This window comes from Mus musculus, chromosome 16 (genome assembly GCF_000001635.26).
Source record: "Mus musculus strain C57BL/6J chromosome 16, GRCm38.p6 C57BL/6J".
Classification (NCBI taxonomy): Eukaryota; Metazoa; Chordata; class Mammalia; order Rodentia; family Muridae; genus Mus; species Mus musculus.
In genome coordinates, this window is record NC_000082.6 from 50,240,054 (window position 1) to 50,267,209 (window position 27,156).

Sequence of the window (27,156 nt, forward strand, 5' to 3'; positions counted from 1 at the left end):
CACTGAGCCTTCTCTCCAGCCCCAAACTCTCAGATTTTTATGATGAAAATGATAGATGATCTCATTAAGGTCAATTTGTAAAAGAACCATGCCACTCACAAAAGAAATCAAAGGGCCCACAATGGAAGGAAAAGGAAAAGGAAGAAAATGTTTAGCATTGTAGTTTCTCGTCATCCACTTCATGTATCAGTTGAGAGTGTCCTGGCTGTGATGAAATCCCCCCACATATTCTCTTTAGCGTCGCAACATGATAGAAATCTACAAGTTCATCCAATTGCCGTGTAGTTCCTCATTTGCCAAGGGAACAATAGGAACATGTCTCATCAAATGTGTGAATGGCACTCCAAGATCACTACTTTGATGGTGTCTCAGCGGTCGACGAGGACTATAGAATATGAAATCTGAATGCTCTGTGCATGTTCACATACCACACTGACTAAAGGAAGTGCATTTTATAGATTTAGAAGTCGTTTAAGAAAATAATAAATAAATAAAGTTGGGGTGCTCAGGCTGGACTTATTTAAACTTGCTAATCTTAGACTTACTGCTTCGAGACAGACAAAACTAGCCTTATTAAAAATAATACGTGTGAAGCAACTTTTGAGATGTCCCTGTATAGTCTTTATCAGTGCCTGATGATTTTGAGTAGAAACATTCCCTATCGTAAAGTGAAAGGTAGTCCTCTCACTGTTGGAAACCAGGTATGGCATGTTTGTGTTCACGGATGAGACAGCACAGAAACACTACCCTCATTATTTTGTAATTTGTACATCTGTGGATCTTAAGTGCATATGACTTGCCTCTGCCAGTTGAAAGAGTGCAGAATTTCCACAGCGTTTCACAGGCTCAGTGCCACCCAACTGCGAAGTGCTTGAAGAGATCTATACAGAGAATAATCCACATAAACAGTATTAATTGCGATGACAGAATCTTTGGTTCCCTACATACACAATTAGAAATTTTCTTAAGTTTATAGATCTAACATTGCTCCCAGCTACCAAACTGCTTTAGCTACATCAAATCTGAAACAATCATTTTGAGAACCATTTGAGCTGCTCAAAAATAGGTACAGGATTGATAGCTATATAATGACAAGAATATTATCTTTCATATTCCTGATACTAAATTTAACTTCAGCCTGATTTGCATGTTGGTTTCTACTTAAGAACTAACTCAACAGTTGGCCAAATTCAAAGAGATAGAGAATTATTTTGCATTTACAATCAATTAATTTTTAAGGAAAACTGTGGGATTTCTGTGGAAAGAACTCATTAAATGGTAGGAAATATAACAGAAGTTGGGGGAGGGGGAGGATTTTTTTTATAAAATCCTGACTGCCCTTAAGAGACCACTTATAAACTATACTCCAAAAGTAATAGACCTCAAACATGTGGGGTACAGTTAAGAACCTGCCTGCACTATGCTGGGTTCATCTGCATATATGACATCATCCTGACTATATACTTTTTGCAGTACCTGGACACTACTATGACTGAACACCACCACCCTTTCTTACTTCATATATAAACTTCCTTTTCCATTTTAACCTCAGTAACAGTTGAAAAGGGGATACATAGAGGACATGAACACAGCATTCTTCATGGGAAGAAGTCACCATCAGAGCAAGAAGTAACAGTTTAAGCATGCTCAATATCTACAATTCTGAGTTCTTTCTCAGTGTATACAGAGCTTTCTCAGTTTGGTTTAGGAGGAACTCTGGCCCATTAACTTGTACTAGGTGGCCTAGTGACCATGGGTATCAGCTCTGGGACAGATGCCATGCATGGGTACTCACTGGTAAAAGGGACTCTACAAAATAAGAGCCCTTTATAGAAACACGGATTTAATGTGTTACGTGGGCTATTAAAAACAAATGTCTAACTAAAGGAGGTTATGAAGATTGTTTTTCTTCCTAGACGCTACAGTTTAAGTAGGTTTTATGGTCATTCTCATCACATCTTGAATATAGCATAAGGAGCCCAATCTTTCTGAAGTTTGGAATATTTTCCACTAGGCAAGTTTTCACTGAAGCATAGCACTTCCTAACTACTTCTAGAACGAGTTGAGTTTAATTGTTCACCTATGACTAGTCTAAGAGAAAACTAACAAGCTATTATCACTGACTCTTTGTAAATTAAGGAATGAAGGATTGAATGTACATGTCAGGCTCCTGAACCAAGATTCTAAAATGTAGGAGCCATGGCTTCTATGCCAGGCAGACATGCTGTCATTATTTTCTGCTACGTAGCTGTAAGCAAATACTCAGGACTCTGGGCCTCATTTGCTTTACCTTTAAAGTACAAGAAACCCTGCGCAGTACTGCACTGTGGGGATTGGGTTTCATGTTAGGGAGTAGCAAGGTTCCAAGGCTCTACTTTATCTCTGAGATAGTACAACAATCGGCACTTATAACTTATCATGATCACTAAGAAATATAAACACTTTTACTACAATTCCAAAATTGGCTACACAATGAAACTGAATAGTTAGTTTGTAGACTATCAACTTTGTTGTGTAAGCAAGCACGACCGAGAGGCAGCATGCTGGGAAGCAGTGCACTCTATAGCTCATCTCTGTGCTTCTTTCTTCAGCTCCCTCTGCTGTTCCTTTTGGTCCACGATTTCTGTTACTACTTGACTGCACTTCATCTTTACTGTAACTGGGGTCTCATAAAGTCCAGTTCACACTAAAGTCTACTTGCCCCCTGTGAATGCACTGTGAGGTGTTCTTACACAGTAGGATAGCATGCCTGCTTTTCTTTTTAATCTCTAGAGATGTTTACCTGTTCATGGCTATAAGACAATTCTCAAAAAGTTGCTTAAAAGCCTGATTTCCAAAAGTATGCATGTGTGGGAATGGTTCATGTTTCCAAATTCTGACAAAATTTTCATGAAATGACTTCTCTAAACATGTTTTTTAAAATACTATTTTTTGAAGAGTGAATATTTTTTCAGAAGTTGACATTAGACTGGACATATATTTTAGATGCGTCAGTCTTTTTCTAGATTCCTCTGTAGCACCTAACACTGCTGATGCCATTGGGGTTGGAAAACTCCTCCCTGGACTTTGATTCCTGGAGATTGACCTCTGAGACCATCCCTTGTTAATCTTTTCTGCTGGCTTCTTTCTACACTGATCCTACAAATTCTAGTTTTCAGAGTTTTTGTCTAGGGCCTAATCCCTTTTAACGTCACACATTGTTTTAGTAATGTCATCTGTGATGGTAGCTTTGACTTCAAGAATAAGTCATAGAAATGTTAATCTGTCATTTTGTTATTTTTCACTCCTACAAAAAATTTCCAACGTAAGGGACATATGCTTTTCCCTTTAAGTAAGAACAGTATCGTAAATGTCCGTTTACCAATGACTGGCCTAAATGGTGCTTCCTCCCATCAGTGTGTGAGTGCTACACTGGTAGATAACGAATAAAGTGTACTATAAACTCATAGCTGTGAATAATATTTTCCTCAGTATGTATGGTGTGTGTTATGATGTTAACACTATTTTTTAACTATTATGTAATATTCAGATTATTTACAAATAATAAGGGTACATGAAATAGTATCTGAAATAAAAGGAAAAATACTAAGAAAAAATTTCATTCTGAAGCTTTAAAAAAATCTTCATTTTTAGGTCTTTTTGAGGTGTATGAGTATACAAGGGAAATAGGTGGTAAAGATCAGAGTCAAATTATTAGGTGATGATGAAATCTTTTGCAATTTTAAGTTACTATAGACACTAGTCTAGAAGAAAATGACTGCTCAAATAATAAATAAATAAATAAATAAATAAATAAATAAGGCATATGAGGATAGCTGGCACTGCTCACTTTAAAAGAAATGTTAATGCTTCCAATAAAACATACATTATGTTCTATGATTAGTTGCAGTGAAGTAAGTATGCAGTGTTTTTATGGAACGCAATATTCTGTAACATATTAAGTATTCTATCATGAAAATGAATGCTCTAAATTTGTACCTATTGCTCATATCCTAGTGTGACAAAACCCTAAATTTGGTATGATTATGGTCCTACGTATACTGGCAAGGTAAATATCTTCTAAAGAACGGATTAATGTCCACATCTATTTGACTAAATCATATAGATTAGCCGTGTCTTTTTAGTAAGTATGTTATTTTTTTTCAGTCCAAAGACATACACTAGGTTTAAGAGCCAGCCACGAATCAGACAAAGGATGTGCACTTTGGCCAAGTCTTTTAGACCTATTAAATAATGGAAAACAATAGCAGCTTTTTGACATTATATTCAGCCATCGGTCTTCAGGAACTACATCTAAAGTGACTGATATGCCTCTCTACCTGTGAACAGCAATGCAGATAGGAAACTCATTTTGACCAACTGAACACATCCGAGCTTAGGACCACAGAGTGGCAGCACACTGGATGGGCTGAGAGGAATCTAGATGAAATGTGAGTATCAAAATGAAAGAGGCTGACTGACACAGGGGCAGGCAATCTCTGCGCTCCATTTCTTCCTAGATCTTATAAAGCAGGGGTATTATTTTATCTTCTTTAATATAAACATCCATAAGGAACCTATAAAAAGCAAAATGACTTTGCTGAGCCATGGTTCTGTGTAGGTTAATTTCAACAGGCTTTAAGATAACCAAATTTGATTGAAAAAAGAAGAAAAAAAAAGAAAAGGAAAAAAGAGAGAAAAGAAAAGGAAAGAAAAGGAAAGAAAGCCCTCCTTAGCTTTCAAGGCAGGAGCCTAGGACTTGACTTGCTATGAAAGAAAAACAATCCATTTATAACTTTTTTTTAAAAAGGCCAGAGTTCATAACAAGTGTGTTTCCTTCGATAATTATACTTCACAATAAATAACCCATTTCTAGAGAACACATGGCTAAATGCCTCCAAAAAGCTTATAAATGAAATTAGCAGAAATACTTTCTGGAAATACTTCATGTGTCTATCTTATAAATATTTCCAAACCGAACACGTTTGCAGAGTTAAATGTTTCCTAAATACATAAATGTTGACTCTCTTCTTAAGTGGGTAATAATAGGACCAAGAAGAACTCCTCAGAAGACAGATGGAGATATAAAATGGTAATTTGGTATCAAACAGTTAACTCCTTCCTCTGTTTCCACCCTCTCCTCATGAGAACAATGGGAATGAGAAAGTGCATTAACAATAACAATTAATTGTGAGTTAGCAGCAACTGGAGAATAGTAGCCTTAAGCTGTGGCTCTCTAAAAAGAATCCTAGTGCAGATGTAAGTTCTCAGACTTAATCTCAGCCTGGGTGAGTCACAAGTCCTGGGCATAAGAATCTTTCTACATTTGAGCAAAACTTATGGGAGACACTGATGTATTTTAAAGTGTGGAAAATCTTTGCTGTGGACTTACTAGGAAAATAATTTCTCAAAGGTAATATTGCTTCATGAAATAATTATAAAATCACTGTGATTAGAAGGTACTCTATTTTTATAATATATATGTTCATTGTAGAATTCAGCAGACAGCTTTCCTTAGTTCATTTAGTTGACTCTACTTTCGCCTTATGTATGCTGGCCTACTATTGGATGACACTATGGTCACATGGTAAAATATTAGACTGCAGCGTAGTGCTCTCCTCCCCCGTAAGGAAAAGCCTCAGACAACTCATGAATCTCTAGAAAAGCACAGCTTCTCCGATGTAAAGCAGGTACAGCACATACTGTTGAATAACCCATGTGACTTGACTAATCGGTTCAGAAATTAAAATGGCGTGGGAAGGAGATTGCATCAGACTTTTGGGAATAGCAAATTTGTATTTGTTCACATTATCCAGTCTGGATTATCCTCCATGCCTGACTCATGCGACAATTCCTTGAAGCGGCCCCTATTAAAATTTCAATTTAACAACCTTAGGCTTCCTCAAATCCCACAGAAGTTTACTTCAACCAAAATACTTTGGGAAGGAATGCTGCTAAACAGTAGTGTAACATCTCGAGATGTTTCCCTGAAAACTGTCTAGTACGGTTTTTTTGGTCACTATGTGGGTGTAACAGTACAACTGAGAGGCAAGGACTAACTTTTGCCACTTGATAGGAGAGTGCACTGAACATAAATTACTTCCTTTAAGAGATTCTCTGGTCGCACTCTGCAGAATCACAGGACAGAGACTCTTATACCGTCAATTTGGTCCTCCAACCCTTATCTAGGTCTTCAGGGGCTAATGATCTGGTGATAGTATCTTTTAAGAGCCACTTAATCATTCTGTTAGGTACACACATTGGCCAAGATATTCCACACTAATATTTTATATTGAGTTGGATACTTTGGGTAATTAATATGTAAATATCAGGTATATCAAAGACATCATGTCTTCCTAATTCATGCTACAGGGTGAAGACTTTAATCAGACAGAATATATAGCAAAGAAATTCTATTGTGTATGAGATGCTTCAGAAAAACTGGATGGAAATGGCTTAGATGTCAACATTAAAAATAATTTCAGTCAACACACCAGCATTCTTATTTAACTCTTGAAAAATATTTAACATCAATAAATGCATATCAATAGCTGGAAAAGAATGAGAAAATGACATTAAACAAAACTATCTCCACCAGTCAATGAAACGAGCAGTCTGCTTATCAGAATGGAAAATTATAAAATATTAATGTGTTCTGATTCGTCAAGCAAATTGTTCTTCATGAAATAACATTTTGCATTTTGTGGCGAGTTCTATACAACAGTCCTCAGCAGCTAAAGCAACTACCATAGCCGAGCCACCTGACACGAGACCAGCTGGTGCTGACTCTCAGGAGAGTCCTAAGATGAAGAAGCCTAATTTTTTTTTTTAAATAAGAGTCTTAAATAATAATACCTGCTTTTTCTCATATTCAGAGTGAAACGCTAGGTTTTCCCTTGCCAAAAGGATATCCTTTTACGTTTCTTTTATGCAGCACTCCTTATTCAAATGAATCAAAGTGATTCATCAATATTAAACAACTATCTTGCCTGTCATTTTCTTTCCATTCTATAAAGCATTACTTACATTCTGATATTCAGTTTTCTTGGAATTAAGGAAAGGGAAAATTACAAGGCTCTGTAGCAGGCAGGATCTTATTTTCGTGGTCTGCGTCCATCTTACTGTTTGTCACAAAGCTTTACAGGGATGAGCATATCAGGACAAACCAAGCACAGCAACCAAGAAACACGGTTTGGTGAATGCTAACTGGATGACAAGCCGATAAAATTGGAGATGATGCAAAACCTGATCTGAGTGGAGCCAATGATTAGACTCTAAGAAAATACTGGCCATAGCTACATGTGGAAAGCTACTTAGTGACAATTTAACAAGTCATTTTTACCACTGCATTTGCTTTGAGAAAGTTATTTATCAATTACAGCATTTAATTTTACTACTGCAAACAATTAACTGGAATCCTGTGGTATTCATGTTGACAGCAGGTTTTATTTTTTTTTTAAAGATTAATGTAAATTAAGAAGGTAAAAGGAAATAAATGAATCCCTGGTGAGTGCCTGCTGTAAGCGTAGTCTAATAATGCTTATAAAAATCACCATTTTGTAAACCTGGAGCTGGGCTGACTATGGCTACAGCAGTGGTAATAAAAGGCCACAAATATTCCATATACTATGTTACTAATAGAGAGAACACGCCTGAAGTTCAACACATATTATCAGGATTCCTTTTCAGCATTTCCAAGGATGGACATGATGTCTGAGCCTAATAGGCATGAAGGAATGAAGGCTTTACCTCTGCAAACTGAAACAAGGCTGACGCTTGACACTGTTTTGAAGGCGCATCGGGGTGCGATGTCCTTGAAGATATCTGAAAGGGAACAAGACATGTTCATGTTTGAGGAAACCTTTACTACACTACACTAATAGATTCTGCCACATATTTCATGTGGATTCCCAAGTAAGTTGTCACTCTCAATCCCTCCTGGAAAAATCAACACAAAATGGTAATAACAGAAGACAATGGCAGTAAGGAACAAAGGACAGAGTCTGGCTCATTTGCCACACCCCTTATAAGAATATCAGGTGTGTGATCAAATGGTACTAAATAGAATTGCTGGAGTGAATTTCTGTCAATGAACTTTTCAAAAACACAATACTAAAGCTGGGGAGAGTGTACATCCATTGTCCTAGCACTGGGGAGGCAGAGGTAGAGGCAGAGGCAGGAGGATCTCTAAATTTGAAGTCAGACTGGTCTACAGAACAAGTTCCTGTACTGCCAGGGCTGCGCAGAGAATCCTTGACTGGATCACCTGCCCCTGCCCCTGCCCTCCCCTCCCCACCCCACCCGGAAAGTGAGAAAACATAGTATTAAAATCTAGAAGCTATAAGTAGCCATAGCAACACGCTTCCTGACACTTTCCAAGCTTGCTGTCAAACAGTAAGGTGGATGCACATGGAGGCGGGTTCTGGGTATCTGGGATTTAATTCTCTCTCTACTTAGCAGCTACATGACCTCAATTAAACTTTCCAAGACTTATTTTCCCCCACTGTACACTAATGATGGTATTAGTGCTTATTTTATAGAATCATGACGAGAAACAAGCAAGCCTAAAAATGTAATGTCTGGCATAGACCCAACCACAACTGTTCAAATACAAATGCCTTGCCTCTTCTCTGTGGACATGTATGTAGGGACAAGGGTTAACGTTAGCTGTCTTCCTCAGTCACTCTCATCCACAACGGAAGCCCAAACTCACTGTTTCGTGGAGACTGGCCGGCCAGCCAACCCCATGGACTTTCCTGTCCCTGCATCCCTAGAGTTGACAAGTGGTCACCCTTAGTTCTCATACTTATGGGGCTGACATTTTACCCACTGAACTACACATCTCCTTCCATGCCATTTCCTTCTGTTGTAACATATGTAGCCTCCCATCAACACATATACACACTCCCGTATCTAACAGAGCATACAAGATTCTGCAGTTCCACCCAATATTTTGTTTTCAGTGAGTAACCATGCTACCCTCCAACTGCTCTGAGGGCAGAATTAAACACTTGGTGGAATTTTTTAAGAGCAACATCAGTTATTAATTTTTGTTTCAGAGTGGACAAAGCCCAGTTACAGAACAGGAAGAAAGTGAGTAGACATGAGCAGAAGCCTTTGGCATTATCGTTTCAACCCACTTGTGATTTCCTGAAGAGAATCTAGAGGAATGTGATTAGTCACCACAGAGTATTTACTAAGCAATGAATGCACCTTGATTCCAACTCAACCATAAAAGTGACTTTTAGAAACTTTAAAAAACATTATGGACATGTGACAGCATAGTATCAAAGGTGAAGTACAGAGGAGACAAGATTAATAGAAAGGCTGCCTGAACTATTGATACAATTTACTATTGTAGCGATTAGGAAGAATTTCAAATCTACCGTATCTTTTGAATTAGATAAGCTATTAAAAAATAACTATTAACTGGCTAGAAAAAAATCAAAAAAGGTAAAATTTAACTAAGTGATTAGAAGACATTTCAAGCTGAACCTGAGTCACTTCTTGGCCCATCCACCTACCCTGTAAGTCCTAGGTAACACTATGTGCAAGTCTGATAAACTGCACATACAAAGCTCCAAGGATTTTCCTCAAGTCTTAGGAATTATAGTAGGATTTCATTTACTCTAGCTGTTCATTAACTTTAAGAAAAACAATTCATATAAAAGGAAAAGCAACTCTAAATATATTTCTTCAGGAATTAAATCAGATAGTGAATCAAACAGAACCACTATTAAAATCCATCTCATTTTTTTTGAAAAGCATTTAATGAGTTCTAAGTAAAAGGATACTCTTATAAATGTTGACATACACTGTGATTTCAATTAGTGACAAAATAGGGTCTCCTAAAGAATATCACGACCTTACACACATCAAAGCAATATTGTCACAGATATCTTCAGAACCTTACATGAGCTATAGAGGCTTCAACATGCACATATCCTGATACATACAAAATTTCAAATAAAGCTTTATAGATGTTCATTCTATTATTCGGACTTTGGGAACCACTGATTAAGCATCTCTGCTTGAATCTGGGCCCAACCTCAACCGACATGTCTCTAACTATTGAAAAAGACCATAGTATGACTTCTCCATTATATTATATGCACCTAACCCTCAAGAGACTGAAGGCCTCAGGGAGCATAGAGGTCAATTGGGTGGGTGAGAGGGTGGGGACATCCACAACAGGAAACAGGGGGATGTAGAGGAGGTATGGTATGTGGAGCACTCGGAGGGTGGATGGGGGGGGAGGGGGAAGGGAGAAAAATATAGAGTGTAATAAATAAATTATTTAGATGTATATATGTATGTATGTATGTGTATATATATATATATATATATATATATATATATAAAGAAAAAAGACCACACTATGACTTCTCCATTATATTAAGTCCTTGAAGAAGTCAATACTGAAAATAACTCAAACTCATGCCAGTTCTCAGTCAAGGACAAAAAAAGACAGATATGTATCATGAACAAATACATACTATAACACTCTGGAGATAGAAGCATAGCTGTTAGGAATAGTGTAACTATTCTCGAAGGACTGGCAGGAGGCGCCAATGCAGATAGACAGATGTGAGAAATATGGTTGCCCCCCACCAAACTGTGCCACGACAGGAAAACAAAAGACAATTTAAATGATCAGGGAACAAACAGATGGCTTAATGATTGGTGGTGCGGATGAGAGTTCATACTGAGTCCTAGGATTAACTGACATGTTTCAGAGGCAGTTTTAATCTCTGCTTCGACACTGACACCAAGCTAATAGTTCTCTCTTGTGATAGAAGCCTCTGGCAAAATTTATGCTATCAAGTTAGAAACCAGGCAAAAAAGAAAAGGGAAAAAAAAAAAAGGAGGGAAGGGGGCTATGGAGTATACGCAACAGCTGAGTTCATTCTATTTTTTAATCTATCAATCAAAATCTGTTTTAATAATACTTCTAGCTTAATTATAGTAGTTTTGAGTTATTTCTCAACTAAAGTCTGTAGACCACCACATGGCAGTGCATGTCTATAATCCCTGCTGTTGGCAAATTGGGGCAGAATCATAAGTTTGACAGCAGCCCAGCTATACAGAGAGGTTCTGTCTCAAAACTAATCAAACAAAAAGCCCCTGGAGACCCATATCTCTTAATCTTTCACTATATATTCTCATTTATAATTAATTGAGCAAGAGTTCTTTACTGTTTTCCTTAGCTGTCACTAGCCCAAATTTAAACTCGCTTTATAAATGAATCCCTGATTAATTAGGTATAAGATGCAAACATTACCTCGGCAAACTGAAACAATGGTGACTTCTGACGCAACTCAGGTGATTCTGAAATATCAGGCCTGCAAGTCCCAGAGGATGCCTGGAAGAAAGAGAGCCTGGCATCATGACAACAGCAGACAAATGTCACCTGAAGCATCCATAATCCTCATGCCCTAACAGCAAAATGTCATCACTGAGTGTGGCCTAAACGAGGACTGTCCATGATGGACTCATATGTCTGAAACTGGGTCGCCCTTGACGGTGCAATTTGGGAAACTTTTGGAGGTATGGCCTTCCTTGAGGAAGTCTGTCACCACCGAGCTTCCTGCTTCCTCTGTTTCCTGTGTGTAGATGTTACTGGCAGCTTCCTGTCCCTGCTGGCATGGCATGCTTTCCCTGCCACTATGGAACTGCCAGCCAAAATAAACTTTCTCTGTGAGTTGCTTTTGATCATATATATTTCATCACAGCAGCAAAGACTAACTAACACGCCGTACAAAGTTGTATGCAAGAGGCCACTCAAGTGCTAAATACTAACAGCAGTAGACAGACAGCTCCATACTTTCTGAAAGTATACAGAGATTAGCATTTTACTGCAGGCTTTCTGTCACAGATCCAGAGAGCACCTAGTTCCCTGTACTATGCTGCCTCAACATTTCCTGTTACATGACTACACAAAAACACCAATGAGCTCTGACAGGATAATTCTGGGAAGCAAAACTAAAGCCAAAGTCTTCTTTTCCAGGTTTTGCACACATTTATAGCATAAGCCCTAGTCTTAAGGAGGTTAGTGTCTACCTAGAGAAACATGTCTCTTTTGAGATGTTATGCTGGTAAACATTTAGCATTATGTTATTGTCATCTGTTAATTCATTATTAAAAATATTTACTAGTTGGGCGTGGTGGCGCACACCTTTAATCCCAGCACTCGGGAGGCAGAGGCAGGTGGATTTCTGAGTTCGAGGCCAGCCTCGTCTACAGAGTGAGTTCCAGCACAGCCATGGCTACACAGAGAAACCCTGTCGCAAAAAACAAAAACAAAACGAAAAACATATATTTACTAATAAACCACTTAGTTATATCTCATCAGAATTCTTCCCAGAACATACATTTCCTCTTTTTTGTGCTAGAAATAACAATTTCTCTATTTGGGTGGCATATTAATCTCTGGAAAGAATACTAGTCAAGATCGGAGTTCACTATTGCATTATTCTTCAAACTACCCAGGCACAGTGTAGATACCAAGCAGTATTTGTTGAATTACACTGCTCATGGTAATACATGCCCATGGAACTCACAAAATAAAGGCAGGGAAATCCAAACTTTAAGGTCACCCTTGAATACACGAGACAACTTCCCACTCCATTTCAAAAAAGAATACTGAATAAATTAATCAAAATTGAGACAGAGTCTTATAAGTCCCATATCGGTATTTCTCTTACATTCCTAAATAATGAAGTTAGGTTTTTTGATGAAGAACCATTACTTTTTCACTTTAAAGGAAATGGCTGCAGAGGTTACAAATGTATATTTTGATGCTGTTCCCACTAATCTTCACCTGATGTCTGAAGAGGAAGGATGTTTTAATAGTGGTGTTAAGGCTGTAGAATAGGAACCAATATTTGAAAATCATATGGTCACTTTGGATGTTTTAAAGAGCTATGACCACACTTTCCACTGATAAGTACCATAGGAAAACTACAGAATCCTTAATTGATTTGCCACCTAGGGTAAGCTTGCCTCTCTTATCACCACTTGACTGTTAAGCACATTGTACTAAATGTACCAAGACACCAAGGGCACAAAAAAAAAGTCAATAACCCTCAAATTAGTAGCCATAAAGGTTTGAAATTTTCCTTCTTAGATGAAATGGCTGAACCAAATGTAGGAATAAAGAATCCTATGCGTTTGCTTGCTGGATATTTGGGGTAATGAAGTTTGACTTTAAAATTAAGCTAGAAACTTAGGTAAACATTACAAAGTGTCTTTATAAAATTTTAATAAAAATAGGTGTACATGATATTTGCAATGAAATACATTATCATTTAGGCATGTTTACTGACATAGACCTGGAATACTACTACCTACTTGGAAAGCTGAGGCAGTAAGTAAGATACCAAGTTCAAGATCTGTCTGGGCTATAGAAAGACAGCCTGGGAAATTAATGAGATCCTGCTTTATGGGGACAAAAGGTTAAAAAAAAACCAAGATAAACAAAAACAAACTAAGGCCTTGGGATACAGCTCAATTTAACAGCAGGAACTGGTTCTGGGAACTCTGTGACATCACAGAGTAAGGACTGCTATGACATCACTTGGTAATATGATTTTATGGGATGCAACATGCATGGAGCCCACTGCTTACTGCTGTGTCAATGTCATTATTCTGACTTCAGATTCCATGAAGGGAGAAGTAATGACTCTTGGAGGAGGCAGCAGACAGAGCAGATATACAATGTATATTTACTTGTGTGTGAGTTGGCAGTAAAGTACAACAAAGGCTGCCCAGTGGCTAACAGTGCAAAACTAGAACCACTAAACCTGCATTTTACTGTAGTGGGCCATGTCCCTTCCCAAAATCTAGGTCCTTGTGAAACTGTACCCAATAAAGTACAATGGAAACGGCATAGATTTAAGAACCTGGGAGAATGGGAGTCTACTACTTACTTGGTGACTTGTTCCCTGAACCTAGTCCGAAGACAGAAAGAAGCACCAAGACAACAGTAGACAAAAACAAGGAGGGCAGGAGTTGTAATACTAAGCAAAGCCAGCAGCATGAGAAGACAGAGGGAGAGCGTTCCCCAAATCCTAAATTTTGACTTAGCTGTAATTTTCAATAAGCAAGGAAGGGAAATAATACAGTTATAAGAAAAACTAAATAGCTGATGTAAATGTTTATCTAGAAAAAATTAAGGTAGAGTAAATTGCCCATTAAAATTTCATCAGAATGTATATATTCAAAGAAGTAATTTACATGTGTAACTGTGATTCCATGTCACCAAGGCAAATATGAATACCTTACTAACAAAGTAAAATTGGATATGATACCTGTTAGGTGTTCTTATCTAAAGATTACAGAATATAAAAAATGTGTTTATGATATGGCAAATATACATATGTATGAACAGAAAAATCTATACTTGTGAAAAAGAAGGTGGATTTCCTACAAAAGGCTTCTTTAGCGTCCCAGACTATGAATATTATGAAATATAAAATATTTATTATTTATGTAAATTAGTTAGTGAATGATTTTTTTTAATGGATCAACATTTATTCCTCAGCATCTATTCTTATGAATTAATGAAAATAAGTAAACAGTGGTAAAACAAGAAAAGAAAAAGAAAATAAGCAACCCTGTTTCTAGAAAGTCTCTGAAATAATACACAAAGCCACTAGGTGTTGCTATACACCCAAAAATGAAAATAGCTACAGGGATTTCAGTTTAAGCACACATTGCAATCTTCTCACACTCCATTGTCAGCCAGTTTGATTCAGCAATGATTCTCCGTAAGAAAAGAAGGGGAAAGATGAGTACAGTAGGAATGGCGACAAAGTAAGGGACAGGAGCAAATCAGTGAGAAATCTCAGGTCCAGCCTCTGGATACAAAGCATGACGGAGCCAGTTACGATCACAAGTGGCTTAGGAAGCTAAGTATTATCAAGGACTGTTCCCACTTTGCAGATCTCAAAGCACAATGCTTGGCACTGTGATAAATATACAGGCTACAAAGGAGCAAGTAAATACTGTAGATCAACCATCTATTCCTACTCTTGCTAGTTCAAATACTCACTTCTCATTCACTTGTTCAGGAAGCACTATGTACCATCATGGAGACTGATAACATTAAGAAGTTTAAATACCACGTGCACCCAGTGTAAAGCAGGAAATAGAATGATGGCTAAGGGATCCTGCCAGACCCTTGGTCTGTTTGCAATTCAAGTGAAGGGAAGAGCTACACTGCAGAAATGCAAGTGGAGGCCTATGAGAAGGTTCGCTGGGAGCACAGAGAAAATCCTTTACTCTCTGAGTACTTGAGTTGGAAAGCAAGGTGGACTTCCCCTCAGCAGAGTAGTGAGAGTGACAAGTTACGGCAGATGAAAATATACAGAAGCATATTCTTGCTGTGTTTCTGAGAAATGGTCACCTCGCTGGTGTGGGTAAACGATAAGACACCATGTGAGTGTAATGGGAGATGACTCTGGCTGACAAAACTAGGACTCAGTTAAGTCTGGAAATTAGGCTGGAGGACACAGAGGGCTAGCCAAGGGTCTTAGTTAGAGGAACAGCATGATGAGAGATATGCAGTTAGATAATTATGTCAGAGGCAGTCAGGACAACCTTGGCTGGCAGCGACTGGAGGCAGGAGACCAATTAGCAGGTAGGAGAAATAAAACTGCAGAGATATGGGGCTCCAATTAAGTCAGAGATAGCACTTGCCAGTCCTCAGAAATTGTCTGGAAGGATATCAGGACATCAGGAGAAGGGTCAGTCTACACCAATATCTTCATGGTAAATAAAGCTGAGAGGAGAAAGGCTTGATGGGGGCACAGAGTATCTTTCATGGGAACAGTTTAGCATAAGAGGCGTGTGTCTGAAGGTCTAACTGACATTGGTATCCTATACTAGTACTGGGCTACCATGGGAAACAGAACCTGTTGTATCATATGGCAGAAATGGGTGAGAGTTGGGGGAGACACTAGTTTTACTCAGGGCATCCAGGCCACCAGAACCCTGCCTGCACTTCATGGATAGTTTTCTTATTATCAGAGTCTGGGCAACAGAGCACAGGAAACCCAATGTTGTTTCTACAGACAGACGACTATAATAAAAGTTGAGACAAAGGGCTGAATCTTTCTTTCTCAATGTATCTGATGAAGTGGGAAGGCACTCTGTCTTCTTGCCATCTTTAAGCATCTATGATTGCCAGCACAGATCCGGGAAAGGGACCTGACGGCCTTGGTTTTGAGTCCCACTCCTGTTGGAAGAAGCTGGGCTCCTTCGCATGACAGGCAGTACTGTCTACAAAGTAGAATAAAGCAGGAGCCTTGTCAAAAGAAAGAAGAAAACAATAAACAACAACAAAACCTCTGGGTACCTCTTCCTTTTCACTGTAGAAGTTAAACATAACACATGTCTTAACAAAGTGTATTTAGAGGCAATAAGCCCATGAAAAGAGGATAAAAGCTACTAGCAGGTAAAGAACAGGAGAAGAAGCGGAGATAATGGAATTTAATGTGTTTAAGTCTCCTGGAATAGCTAAGCATACTAGTCTAAAACAGGCACATATAAAATTAACCCAGCTGTACCAATGGGTAAGAACAGATTTTTTTTCCTATTCCACTGATATCAGAAATAAAAGTGAAAACTTTCAATTTTATCTAAATCAATATTTGAACACTTAAAATTTAGCATTTAAAAATGCAGATATAATCCTGCAAAAGATATCGGTGAAATTAACTGTTCTGTGGCTCAGACTTTGCATTTCTTCATTTGATGGAAGTCAGGAGGGTGTAAGTCCCAGAGTTAGGAGTTCCTCACTCTGTGGCCTCGGTGAATGCAATGAGGAAAAGAACAATAGGATTCTTGGGAAAGCAGAATGAGCTAACTGATGTGAAGGCTTATTTAGCCCTGTCTAGCTTGAAAGCAATCTCAAAATGACCCCTTGTGTGGCTGCTGCAGAGTTGATGCTAGGGAGGTGGAATTGAGTCATAGAGTTTCCTGGGTGCTGCTACACAGAAAACTGGCTAGTCCTGCTGCAGTGAAATCTGTGTAGCTAGACGACTGCCCCTGGTCTTTCACCCAAGGGCTACGTACTCCTGAGACTGCTAAGAGTGCAGTATCCTTACTTAAGGCATGGGTGAGCAGCACTGAAAGGATGCAGTATTGGATAAAGCTAGCTGTAATGGTTACCTACTCTATAGTACTCAGTTTCTTAAAGTCCATCTAACAACTTAGGAAATTAAAAAAAAAAAAAAAGAAACTTTCATCGTAAGATTTCCATAAAACATAAGGCTAAAAACACTTAAGTGTTATAATATATTTAATGGTAACAGCACGTGTTTTAAATATTGCTTAGCTCAAGAAATCATCAACATTCTGAAGAAGATGAAAGACTGTTGTTTCATGATATCAAGTATATCATTATCAAATTTCAATTAGGTATTCCTATCTTATTTTATAAACGTGCAGGTTATCGGTTGAAAAATGAAAAATAAAAAAGATTTTCCTTGAGAGAATTACCTTTCTTTAAGAACTTGAGCCTTAAGAGGTATCAGGTACATAAAGAGCAGATATCTGTGTATGGTCTATCCCCTTACATGCCTTCCCTACGGAAATCATTCCACGAACACTCAACATCTGACTGAACATATGAAAAGAGATGGCACACAGTTCACTACTGCCCATTTCTTCTGCAGTATGGCCTCACTGGACAGGCCTCTGAAGGGGGTGCACTCTATCTGCTAGCTCCTCTTCCACTAATCTACCTTACGTAAATTAAATTAAATTATCCTGATCCTCTAGTGATGATGAAGAAATTAAATTACAATTGTAAATTCTTCTAAAGTTTCAATGGATCAGGAACTCTGTGTGTGTGTGTGTGTGTGTGTGTGTGTGTGTGTTTACATGATGGATGTTTGAATAACTAGAATAACTTATGGTGATGATCCTGAATATTTACAAGAATTTTCAGGAAGTAAAAAAAATGCCTTACAGGCTTTATTTAATTAATCTTTGCAGTATTCTCGGGAGCTACAGAAATCAGGTATTATTATTATTAGCTCCCCTTTGTAGAATAGAAGCCAAGGCAAAAAGTACTGATCAAAAAAGATCAAAACTGTACTGTCATATCTATTTGCTAGACCAAAAGAAGCAAGCCTTCAAACACCAGAGACCTAATGTCTAAGGTGCTTCTCATACATACTACTAACTCTGGCTCTGGCAATTCAACTGAATAGACGTGCCTTCTACCATCAGAGAGGAGTCTTTTTCCTAACTTCTCCTATCTACCATTTTGCTTCCTTCTGTTCTAGCCAAGACGACTCTGTTGCTGCAACAGCGAATGTTGTCCTTGCCAAGATTAATCCAACGACTTCATGCATTTTGTATTGAACCACTGTCCTTTCCACATAACCTCTGAATCGTCCACACTCTGCTTTTATTTTAAATTTTAATTTAGCTCTACATTTTTCACACTAGCATGGATCACCAAAAAATTGTTTTGAAGATTACTTTTAGTAATTCTAAAACACAAATATCACTTTCTTTGTATTTTTATCTTCTAATAATTTACAGGTGCTGTAAGAGTTTAACTCTCTACTGCCCCTTCCACCCAGAATCTGAGGGAAAGGGTAGTATTTTTGTTTCTTCTGCCTTTTTATTTCCTGTTCCTTTAAAGCTAAATAACAACATGAGCACACTTAAACCCCTGAGTGTTTCATTTAGGCTGGTTCGCTTCTAGAGTTCAAGAGGGTTGGTTCTTCTGGGTTATTGCTCAAGCAACTTCATTTGATTTCTGGCTTAAATGATTTGCTACAATGTCATATCATACCCTTCTACTTCTTCCACTATGATGGGGCCATTTCCTACTGTGTCGAAAGCACTCAATAGACACATGCTTGCTGTGTGTTGAGGCAGGAGTCATTCCATTCTGTCTTTGTCTTACTCAGTATATCAATTTTTCTTCCCAAATCAATTAAACAAATACTGTTCTTAAAAATATTTCTCAAATATTGACATATATGAAGGCTATCATTTATGGAAAATACAAAACATCAAATTTATAAAACAAAATTCAACCCTGACTCCAGCTGACTGCAGCCAAGAGCAAAAGGTCTTACTTGGCTCAGAAACGGCAGTGTATAAGAATGCCCAACTAATAGTGCCACAGATCTATTGTGGTAAATAAACTGAGACCTGGAGGACAGGAAAAAGAAGAAGTACAAATATTGGTATAATTTGTTCACTGACATCTCAAGAAACTAAACTGTCTCTACCTGTGAGGCATACTACATAAACCAGGATACTACAGAGGCCTTGGAAGCTTTGCAGCAGAGTTCTATTATTTCAGCTATACTAAAGAAAATACCTGGACCTATTTCCTATATTAAATTCCACACGTGAGAAAAGCATTCTCCTTAGGATTTCATAAATGTAATAAAATCTCAGGTCAATAGATACAGAAAGCCTCCTTCCTCTTACGACTATTTTAAAATAAAGACTCCATATCACATCACTTTAAATGCCTTTGTGATTATATGATTTGGTGGCATAATTTGTTAAAATATTGCTATGATTAATTATTCCAACATAAAAAAATGAAATTTCTGAATTGTTCTCATTTTATCTCAACACATATTTATTGTATTTACTTACAGAATAAGTATTTATCTCAGCTATTAAAAAGAATGAATTTATGAAATTCCTAGCCAAATGGATGGACCTGGAGGGCATCATCCTGAGTGAGGTAACACATTCACAAAGGAACTCACACAATATGAACTCACTGATAAGTGGATATTAGCCCAAAACCTAGGATACCCAAGATATAAGATACAATTTGCTAAACACATGAAACTCAAGAAGAATGAAGACTGAAGTATGGACACTATGCCCCTCCTTAGAAGTGGGAACAAAACACCCATGGAAGGAGTTACAGAGACAAAGTTTGGAGCTGAAACAAAAGGATGGACCATCTAGAGACTGCCATATCCAGGGATCCACCCCATAATCAGCTTCCAAACGCTGACACCATTGCATACACTAGCAAGATTTTGCTGAAAGGACCCAGATATAGCTGTCTCTTGTGAGACTATGCCGGGGCCTAGCAAACACAGAAGTGGATGCTCACAGTCAGCTATTGGATGGATCACAGGGCTCCCAATGGAGGAGCTAGAGAAAGTACCCAAGGAGCTAAAGGGATCTGCAACCCTGTAGGTGCAACAACATTATGAACTAACCAGTACCCCGGAGCTCTTGACTCTAGCTGCATATGTATCAAAAGATGGCCTAGTCGGCCATCACTGGAAAGAGAGGCCCATTGGACACGCAAACTGTATATGCCCCAGTACAGGGGAACGCCAGGGCCAAAAAAATGGGAATGGGTGGGTAGGGAAGTGTGGAGGAGGGGATGGGGGACTTTTGGGATAGCATTGGAAATGTAATTGAGGAAAATATGTAATAAAAAATATTAAAAAAAGAATAAGTATTTATTATTTATCTTATGATGATAAAAAGATCATTACTATCATAAAGGTAATCTGCCTACAGAGTTCTATTTAACAAGTCTGCCTATTTGCAATAAAAAATGGAGAGGGAGAAATCTATGAAATATAATAGACTCTAAGTTCTCCAGTGGTATTTGGAGATAACATTATTTTACTTAAGTTTTTACTATTTTACTGTTTAAATAATTCAAGATTATTTTCAGTAATGATCCAAATGTCTCTGAGATAAGGGGAGGGATGAAGACCACAAAGCTGAACTGCTAAAGACATCACTGCTGCTACAAGAACCTGCCCCTGTACTGTTTGCTTCTTGAGTCCTCAAAATGCTTCCATTTCACTCGAATAAAAAAGCCCATCACTGCAGTGCTTTTACTATGTGTCTCAAAATGCTATGTTCTTAGGGAGCAAGAGAACTTACTAAAAAGAGCTCAAATAGTAAAACTTTAAGCAAAGTAGAAAATTTGTTTCCTTTTTCTTCCTAGCACTGAAGAGATCTACAATGATTATTTGTCTATATGCATCCTGGAGTAAGTTGGTAATAAAACATTATCATTGTGTCCATGAGGACAGGTGAGATCAGATCGCTGAAAAGTCAACTCTCTGTCCACATCCACCTTTGGAACACTTAGACTTCTCTATGCTCACAAGTGTGCTTTGCCTTTAAGAAGCCATACTATGTGTTAGGAACAGAAATGATCCCCAACAATGCTCTGGTTAGGAGCTAGAAACATGCTCGATAATGAGCCGCAAAAGCAGAGTCGCATGCACATGTTTTTCAGTGGAAGATCTGCACAACATAAATACAAATTAATACTTTTAACGCATTAAAATGAAAAGGAACAAATTAGCTAAATTTAATATATACTTAACAACTTTGAGTCTAACATATAAACTACAAATAACAATAGCACAATGGTACAAACAGCCTATATAGTTGAATAGATTAACTTAAACCTATATGAGCTACTCAAAGTTTAAAACAACAATAAATAGCACAGACTTGCAATAAAATGAAACTAAAAGACTAAAAGCAAGAATATAAAAAATAAGAAAGGAAACTGACAAAATCTTTCGCTGTGTGCTTCTACAGCTGTTACTACCTAACATCAGGAGCAGGTTTGGCTCTGGATGCTCGCTCCATGGCAATAGTGATAACTCTTGCAATCCTGTCCTACATTATCTATGATGGGTTGAAATCTATGATGGGTTGGTTCCCATCTTAATTAAGACCCAGAATGTAGCAAAATAACACAACCTGCAGGTTAATTCAACTGATCTCTGTTAAGTGGGTCTAGAAAATACAAGATAGGACAAAAGCAAACTCTGTGTCAAATGCAAACTATGTGTGGTTAACTGCAACAGCTGCACAGAATCAGATCCAACAATGTTTAGCAACAGCAGACTGAGAACTAGATCACAGGAACAAGGTCATGGGGGCTCTGGGTCCTTTCTCTTTTCTATTTTAAAGGATGAAACAATTTTGCAATGCTGCCATTCCAGATGTTCAAGTAGGATACTAGAGAGACAGACAGTCTCATCCTTTTACTGTCAGCTTCCCACTAGCAAGTCTAAATGAGAACATGATACCAACAGGGAATGTGTTGAACAGAGTGAATTTATTTTAGGGTGCAATCCACATGCCCATGACACGGACCCAACACATGATAAGCGACTGCTCTGGATCTCTTACTCCTAGGTTTAAACAATCGCAGACTCCGTTGTTGAGTTGTGCACCACGTCTGCTACCCTCAACTCATTAAAACTTTACCAGGCAGTTTCTCCATGAGCTATAAGTGGCAGAACTGTAGCAGCAAGGTGAGGAGAATACAGATGGCTGTGTGCTGAAGCCCCACAGGGAGCAGGGAACGAGCCCCTAGAGACGAAGGGCCTGGCTTACCTCTGGTGTCCCAAGAGCGTGCTCTCCAGCTAGCAGCAACATGCTCAGGCCCCCCATCTGAGTAGGATCTAAAGAGCAAAAGCAAACAACCAACTTAGAAGCGAAAAGCACACGGAACCATAAAGAGTGAAAAGGATTATTCATAAAGGCGGAAATCCAAACTATCCACATTTAAATTTAATGGAGAAAGTTCAAAATTCTTTCTTTATATAACCTGATACCCATGCACTTAATATACACATGCTTTAAGGAGCCGGTGTTTTCTGGTTTTTTTTTTTTTTTTTTTTTTTTTTCTTTTTCTGAAACAGTGTCTCACTATGAAGCCCAGGCTGTCCTGGTATTCATGATCTCCTTGCCTTAGTCTTATAAGTACAAGAATAACAGGCATGAGCCACCACACAGGCTTTTTAAATCAACTAAATACTATTGTTCTAGTACCATTGCAACACAACACGATTCCCTAATACTACAGCTGTTGAATGAATCATCTCCCAAAACTAAGACTTCTTCCTAAGGCTGGGGAGTCTATATAAGGTGTTTGTTTGTTTGTTTGTTTTTTAACTCAAGTATACTCGCGCTTGTCTGCTGAGAAGTTTGAGACTATTGTTATTATTTCTGCCCTGTGAAGTCAGGTATGGTCAAAAGTACTAGCGTATCAGGGAGTACAGAACAGAGAAATTTCCAGCTGGCCTCCAAATTCAAATAAGCTTCTTGAAAATAGTCCTTTAAAACTTTCAAAGTAAATTTAAAATAACAGATATGTTTTAGATATATAAATATTCAGGGTACTAGGGCTGCCATGAAAACAACTCCAAGATTTAAAACTAATTTTTTTTTTGATTAGCCAACTCTTTTGCCTTAATTCTTTCAACAGTCAATTGGTACAGAGAGACAAAATAAAACAGTACCGTGGTAGATCTCTGCTCCAGGTTACATTTCCATCAGAATCCTTTATTCTTTAAAGCTGTTTCAATTATTAACTTTTAAAACTTCAATGAAAGAACACATGTGAAAGTACCTGTGGGTCTCTGGTGCACACAGGTCTCAAGACACGCATTTTATCTTTAGAATGACGCTATCATAAGACTGCCTGAAGACATTTTCGTCTGTTTAAATGTGTGCCCTGAAGTAGAGCTTTCTTCAGTCAGCCTTGAGAACTCAGGAGACAACTTTAATCCTACTTTGTATATAGTTTTCTTTTAAATTAAGAAAAGGAGGTTCTGAGGTAGACAAACACACACACTAGAGGAGGGAAAAGGAGGAGGATGGGGAGAAAAGAATAAAAGAGATAGAAAATAGAAGGCTATGAGATAAGCAAAGAGAAAATTATGTCACAAAATAATCCTGAGTTTAAAACACCCAACACTGTCCCATGTGGGAGGACACACGAATAGCACACCAATCCTGGCTAGTCTGGTGACACAAAGTTTAAGAACTATTGTGCCTGATAAAATATGTGCTTGTTTATTTAGAAGTAAAATCAAGGGGGGATGAATCTAGCGGGAGGTAATGTGCAGGGTGCCTGAGAGGGAAGCACTCTTGCCCCTCCGCAACCGTCCTGGGAGCTAGCGCTGAGTGAGAGTTTTGGTGAGATACAAATGCGCAGTTCCAATTACAAAGGAAAACAGGAATGCAATAACATGATGATTCCAGTTAGAAACCAAAGGTGACTGTGTAAGAAGATTGCTATTCATCCTAAAGACTAAGACAAGAAATTATCATTTTCCTATCACTTACACAGTGCTATTCAGAACTATCAAAATATATTTGCATAACTAGCACACTTTGCCTTTATTGAAAGGGTTGTTAGTATATCAAACTCTATGTATATTTCTTTCCTTGGAAATCATATATTTGATAAAGCCAGGTTATTGTAAATTATAAAATGTGGAGTGTCGATGGCTACAGAGAAAATAAACAAAAGACAAAAGAGATTCTGTATTTAACGGACCTTAACAATTCCCTTTGTATTTGCTAGGCTCAGAGAGCTAAACACCAGGTTTTTTGGTTTTTTGTTTTTTTCTTTTTTCTTTTTTCTTTTGTTTTTTTTGGGACAGGGTTTCTCTGAATAGCCCTGGCTGTCCTGGAACTCACTCTGTAGACCAGGCTGGGCTTGAACTCAGAAATCCACCTGCCTCTGCCTCCCAAGTGCTGGGATTAAAGGCATGCACTACCACACCCGGCAACACCAGGTTTTTAATCAAAGGTAATTAAGTTTACTTTCATCTTGTTGAGAAGGGATATAACTTAAAATATCAAAGCAGTGATACTGTACACAAGCTAGGAGTGAGCCCTGGTCACAAAGTTCCAACTCATGACACAGGACATTATTACTGAGGCAAATGCCACCAAGGTGGGTTTTTCTTTCCTATATGTTGCATCATAGAATACTGTTTTTAAAAAGCTGACTTATATATTTCTTAAGTCTAGATTCTAGTTCTACTTTGTAGGTAGATTATTAATGTCAGAAACATTGTTTCTAAAAGACTTATTACATATTTCCTATAATTTACATACAGTTATTGTTTAGTTTGTGACAAAAAATTGCATTTAAAAAAACTCAAAAAAGTGTAAACACTAATCTAGATTTAGAATTAAGAGAATGGCAGCAGATGCTAACTGACAAAGAGAGTCAGTCAGTTTAGATGTCAGTAGTCTATACATCCTCTCTTGGTCTTAGACCATGCTCCTTACATCACAATAAGGAAAGTCCAGGGAGTTCACAAGACTAGTATCAAAGGTGCTGAGCCTAGAACTGCCCAGGTGAAAGCTAAGGCAGGAGCAGATGCTCTGTGGATCTTCTGTAACAGACATTAGGAGCTGGTCTGGAATTCCACTACAGACACTGCAGTCAACCTGAAGACTGTTATTTCCCAAGAATACTGTCATGGGTCAAGTTTCATTTATCTGGCATTCATACAATATCACATATACTTTTCACATGAGCCCAAACTCAACTACGGACCTACTGACCACTTAATTCACAGTATGGCTTAACCGCATCCCACTAGCCTTTCTATATTGTAGACATTTTAGGACTTTGAAAAATACTTGCTTGTAGCATGGTGTAGGAATTCTGGCTCAGCACAAACTCCCCAGATTTTATCTTATTCAACCTCCCAATTTCTTCCTGGCAAAATCCTTTTGATTACAGTGAAGAAGGAAGATCCAACCATTGGGTGTGTGTATGTGGAGGGAGAATGTAAATGTCTCATTTCACGGTCATAAATGCATTAGCATGCCCTACCACCCAAAGAGTAAAATAGCAAATGGCACCATCTGGAATTTTCAGTTTGCTCAGAGTTGACATTAAGGGGGATGGGACGTGGGGTAGGGTGGGGATCTCTTTACAACACATTTATTGGTCCATTCTCAGATTTGGATGGATTTGTTCACATATTTGCTGTTGAAGTATCACATACTCAGATAATCTTCATAATTGTGGCTTTTTAAATACGAATAACTCCACTGCTTACTCTGCATAATACTGAGCCAAGAGCTGGGTGAGAGGAGAGACTCACAATTTTGTTAACACAAAATTCTCTAACGTCCTGACAAGCCCCGAATTATTGTCGCCATTTCCATACTGTCACTGGCAGAAACTCGCAGCATTTACTACTTGGCCCAATCTCTGTCAGCTGCATGTACACTGCTTGTATACCATACCCTAAAAACCTCATCATATGCTAGATATTTGCAAAGTGCTACAAGACAGGTATTGCTTTGTCCTTTAAAAACAGGTGCAAACTGTGTAAACTCACCTGCCATTCCAAAGTTGAGCTGAGGAACTTCTGTCTTTGCCTTCTTGGGGGTTGGCAAGTCTCTTGAAGAGTCAGGTGGGAAGGCCCAAAGTTTCTTCCGTGGATTGACAGTGGGTGTTGGCGATTTCACAGGCTTGTTTGTGGTAGGGCACCATCTGTAGCCAGGATTTGCTTTCATAAATGCATCTTTATACTATAAACAAATGAGCAGCAGTTTTAATGAACATCTAGACTAAGAAGTTCAACAACATTTACCCTTCCCCTCATTCAGAAAACGGTTGAGGAAAAAAAAAAACACATTTCATGACTTCAGTAGCTTTCGTTCTAAAATATGACAGCACATAGCACAGAGGCACAGAGACCCAGAAACAAGGCAGTTATCCAACTCGTGGGATGAGAACACAAAGACCAGACACTTTGGATATTCTACTCTGTTGTTTTTATTAAGTTGACTGACTTTGAGGGATTTTGTATTAGAAAAAAGGGGTATCTGAGGATGGGAAGGACAAGGCTAAACACTCTGGCCCTTCTACATCAGGCAGCAGGCACTAAGCATAGAGCAGTGTTGTCTGTGGGCTTAGCAGACAGCACAGTACCAGCTATACTTGGAGTTACTGTCAACAGTGTGCACAGCACACCTGTTTCTTCTCTTAAAGAATGAAAACTTTATGTGTATAAAGGAATGGTGTGGTGTGTGCATGTGTGTGTATTAAATTTAATTTTTTTGGCACATAGGCATTTGTCTGCATGTATGTTTGTGTACTACTTGCATGTCTGGTACCTACGGAAGTCAGAAGAGGGCCCTGGATGCCCTGGAACTGAAGCTATAGATGCTGTGAGCTTCTATATGGATGCTGGGAATGGAACCCCTGTTCTGTGAAAGAACAGGAATTTCTTAACGATCGACAAAGCCAACCCCTAGCATCTATTTCAAAGGATGCTTCAGTACATATTTGGGATCATAGGTGAACGCTAGGACCAGCAACCAGATTCTGCACACTGGTTGACTTAATCTACTAAGAATAGTTTTACA

The 27,156-nt window shown here is 38.3% G+C and overlaps 1 protein-coding gene across 28 annotated transcripts in view; it reads right to left on the bottom strand.

Annotated features, from left to right (window-relative positions):
* The window catches only part of Bbx (bobby sox HMG box containing), a 240,623-nt gene that overhangs the window by 48,210 nt on the left and 165,257 nt on the right, over nucleotides 1-27,156 (bottom strand). For 26 of the 28 annotated variants that reach the window (NM_001347240.1, NM_027444.3, XM_006522549.4 and 23 more), the window contains 5 exons: nucleotides 26,124-26,316; nucleotides 22,363-22,430; nucleotides 11,261-11,341; nucleotides 7,729-7,803; nucleotides 801-881 (listed from right to left, as the gene is read on the bottom strand). In NM_001347240.1, coding sequence (NP_001334169.1) covers nucleotides 801-881; nucleotides 7,729-7,803; nucleotides 11,261-11,341; nucleotides 22,363-22,430; nucleotides 26,124-26,316 — 498 coding nt within the window. The remainder of the gene's footprint in view (nucleotides 1-800; nucleotides 882-7,728; nucleotides 7,804-11,260; nucleotides 11,342-22,362; nucleotides 22,431-26,123; nucleotides 26,317-27,156) is intronic. The other 2 variants (XM_011246007.3, XM_030249281.1) reach the window with 1 other exon arrangement.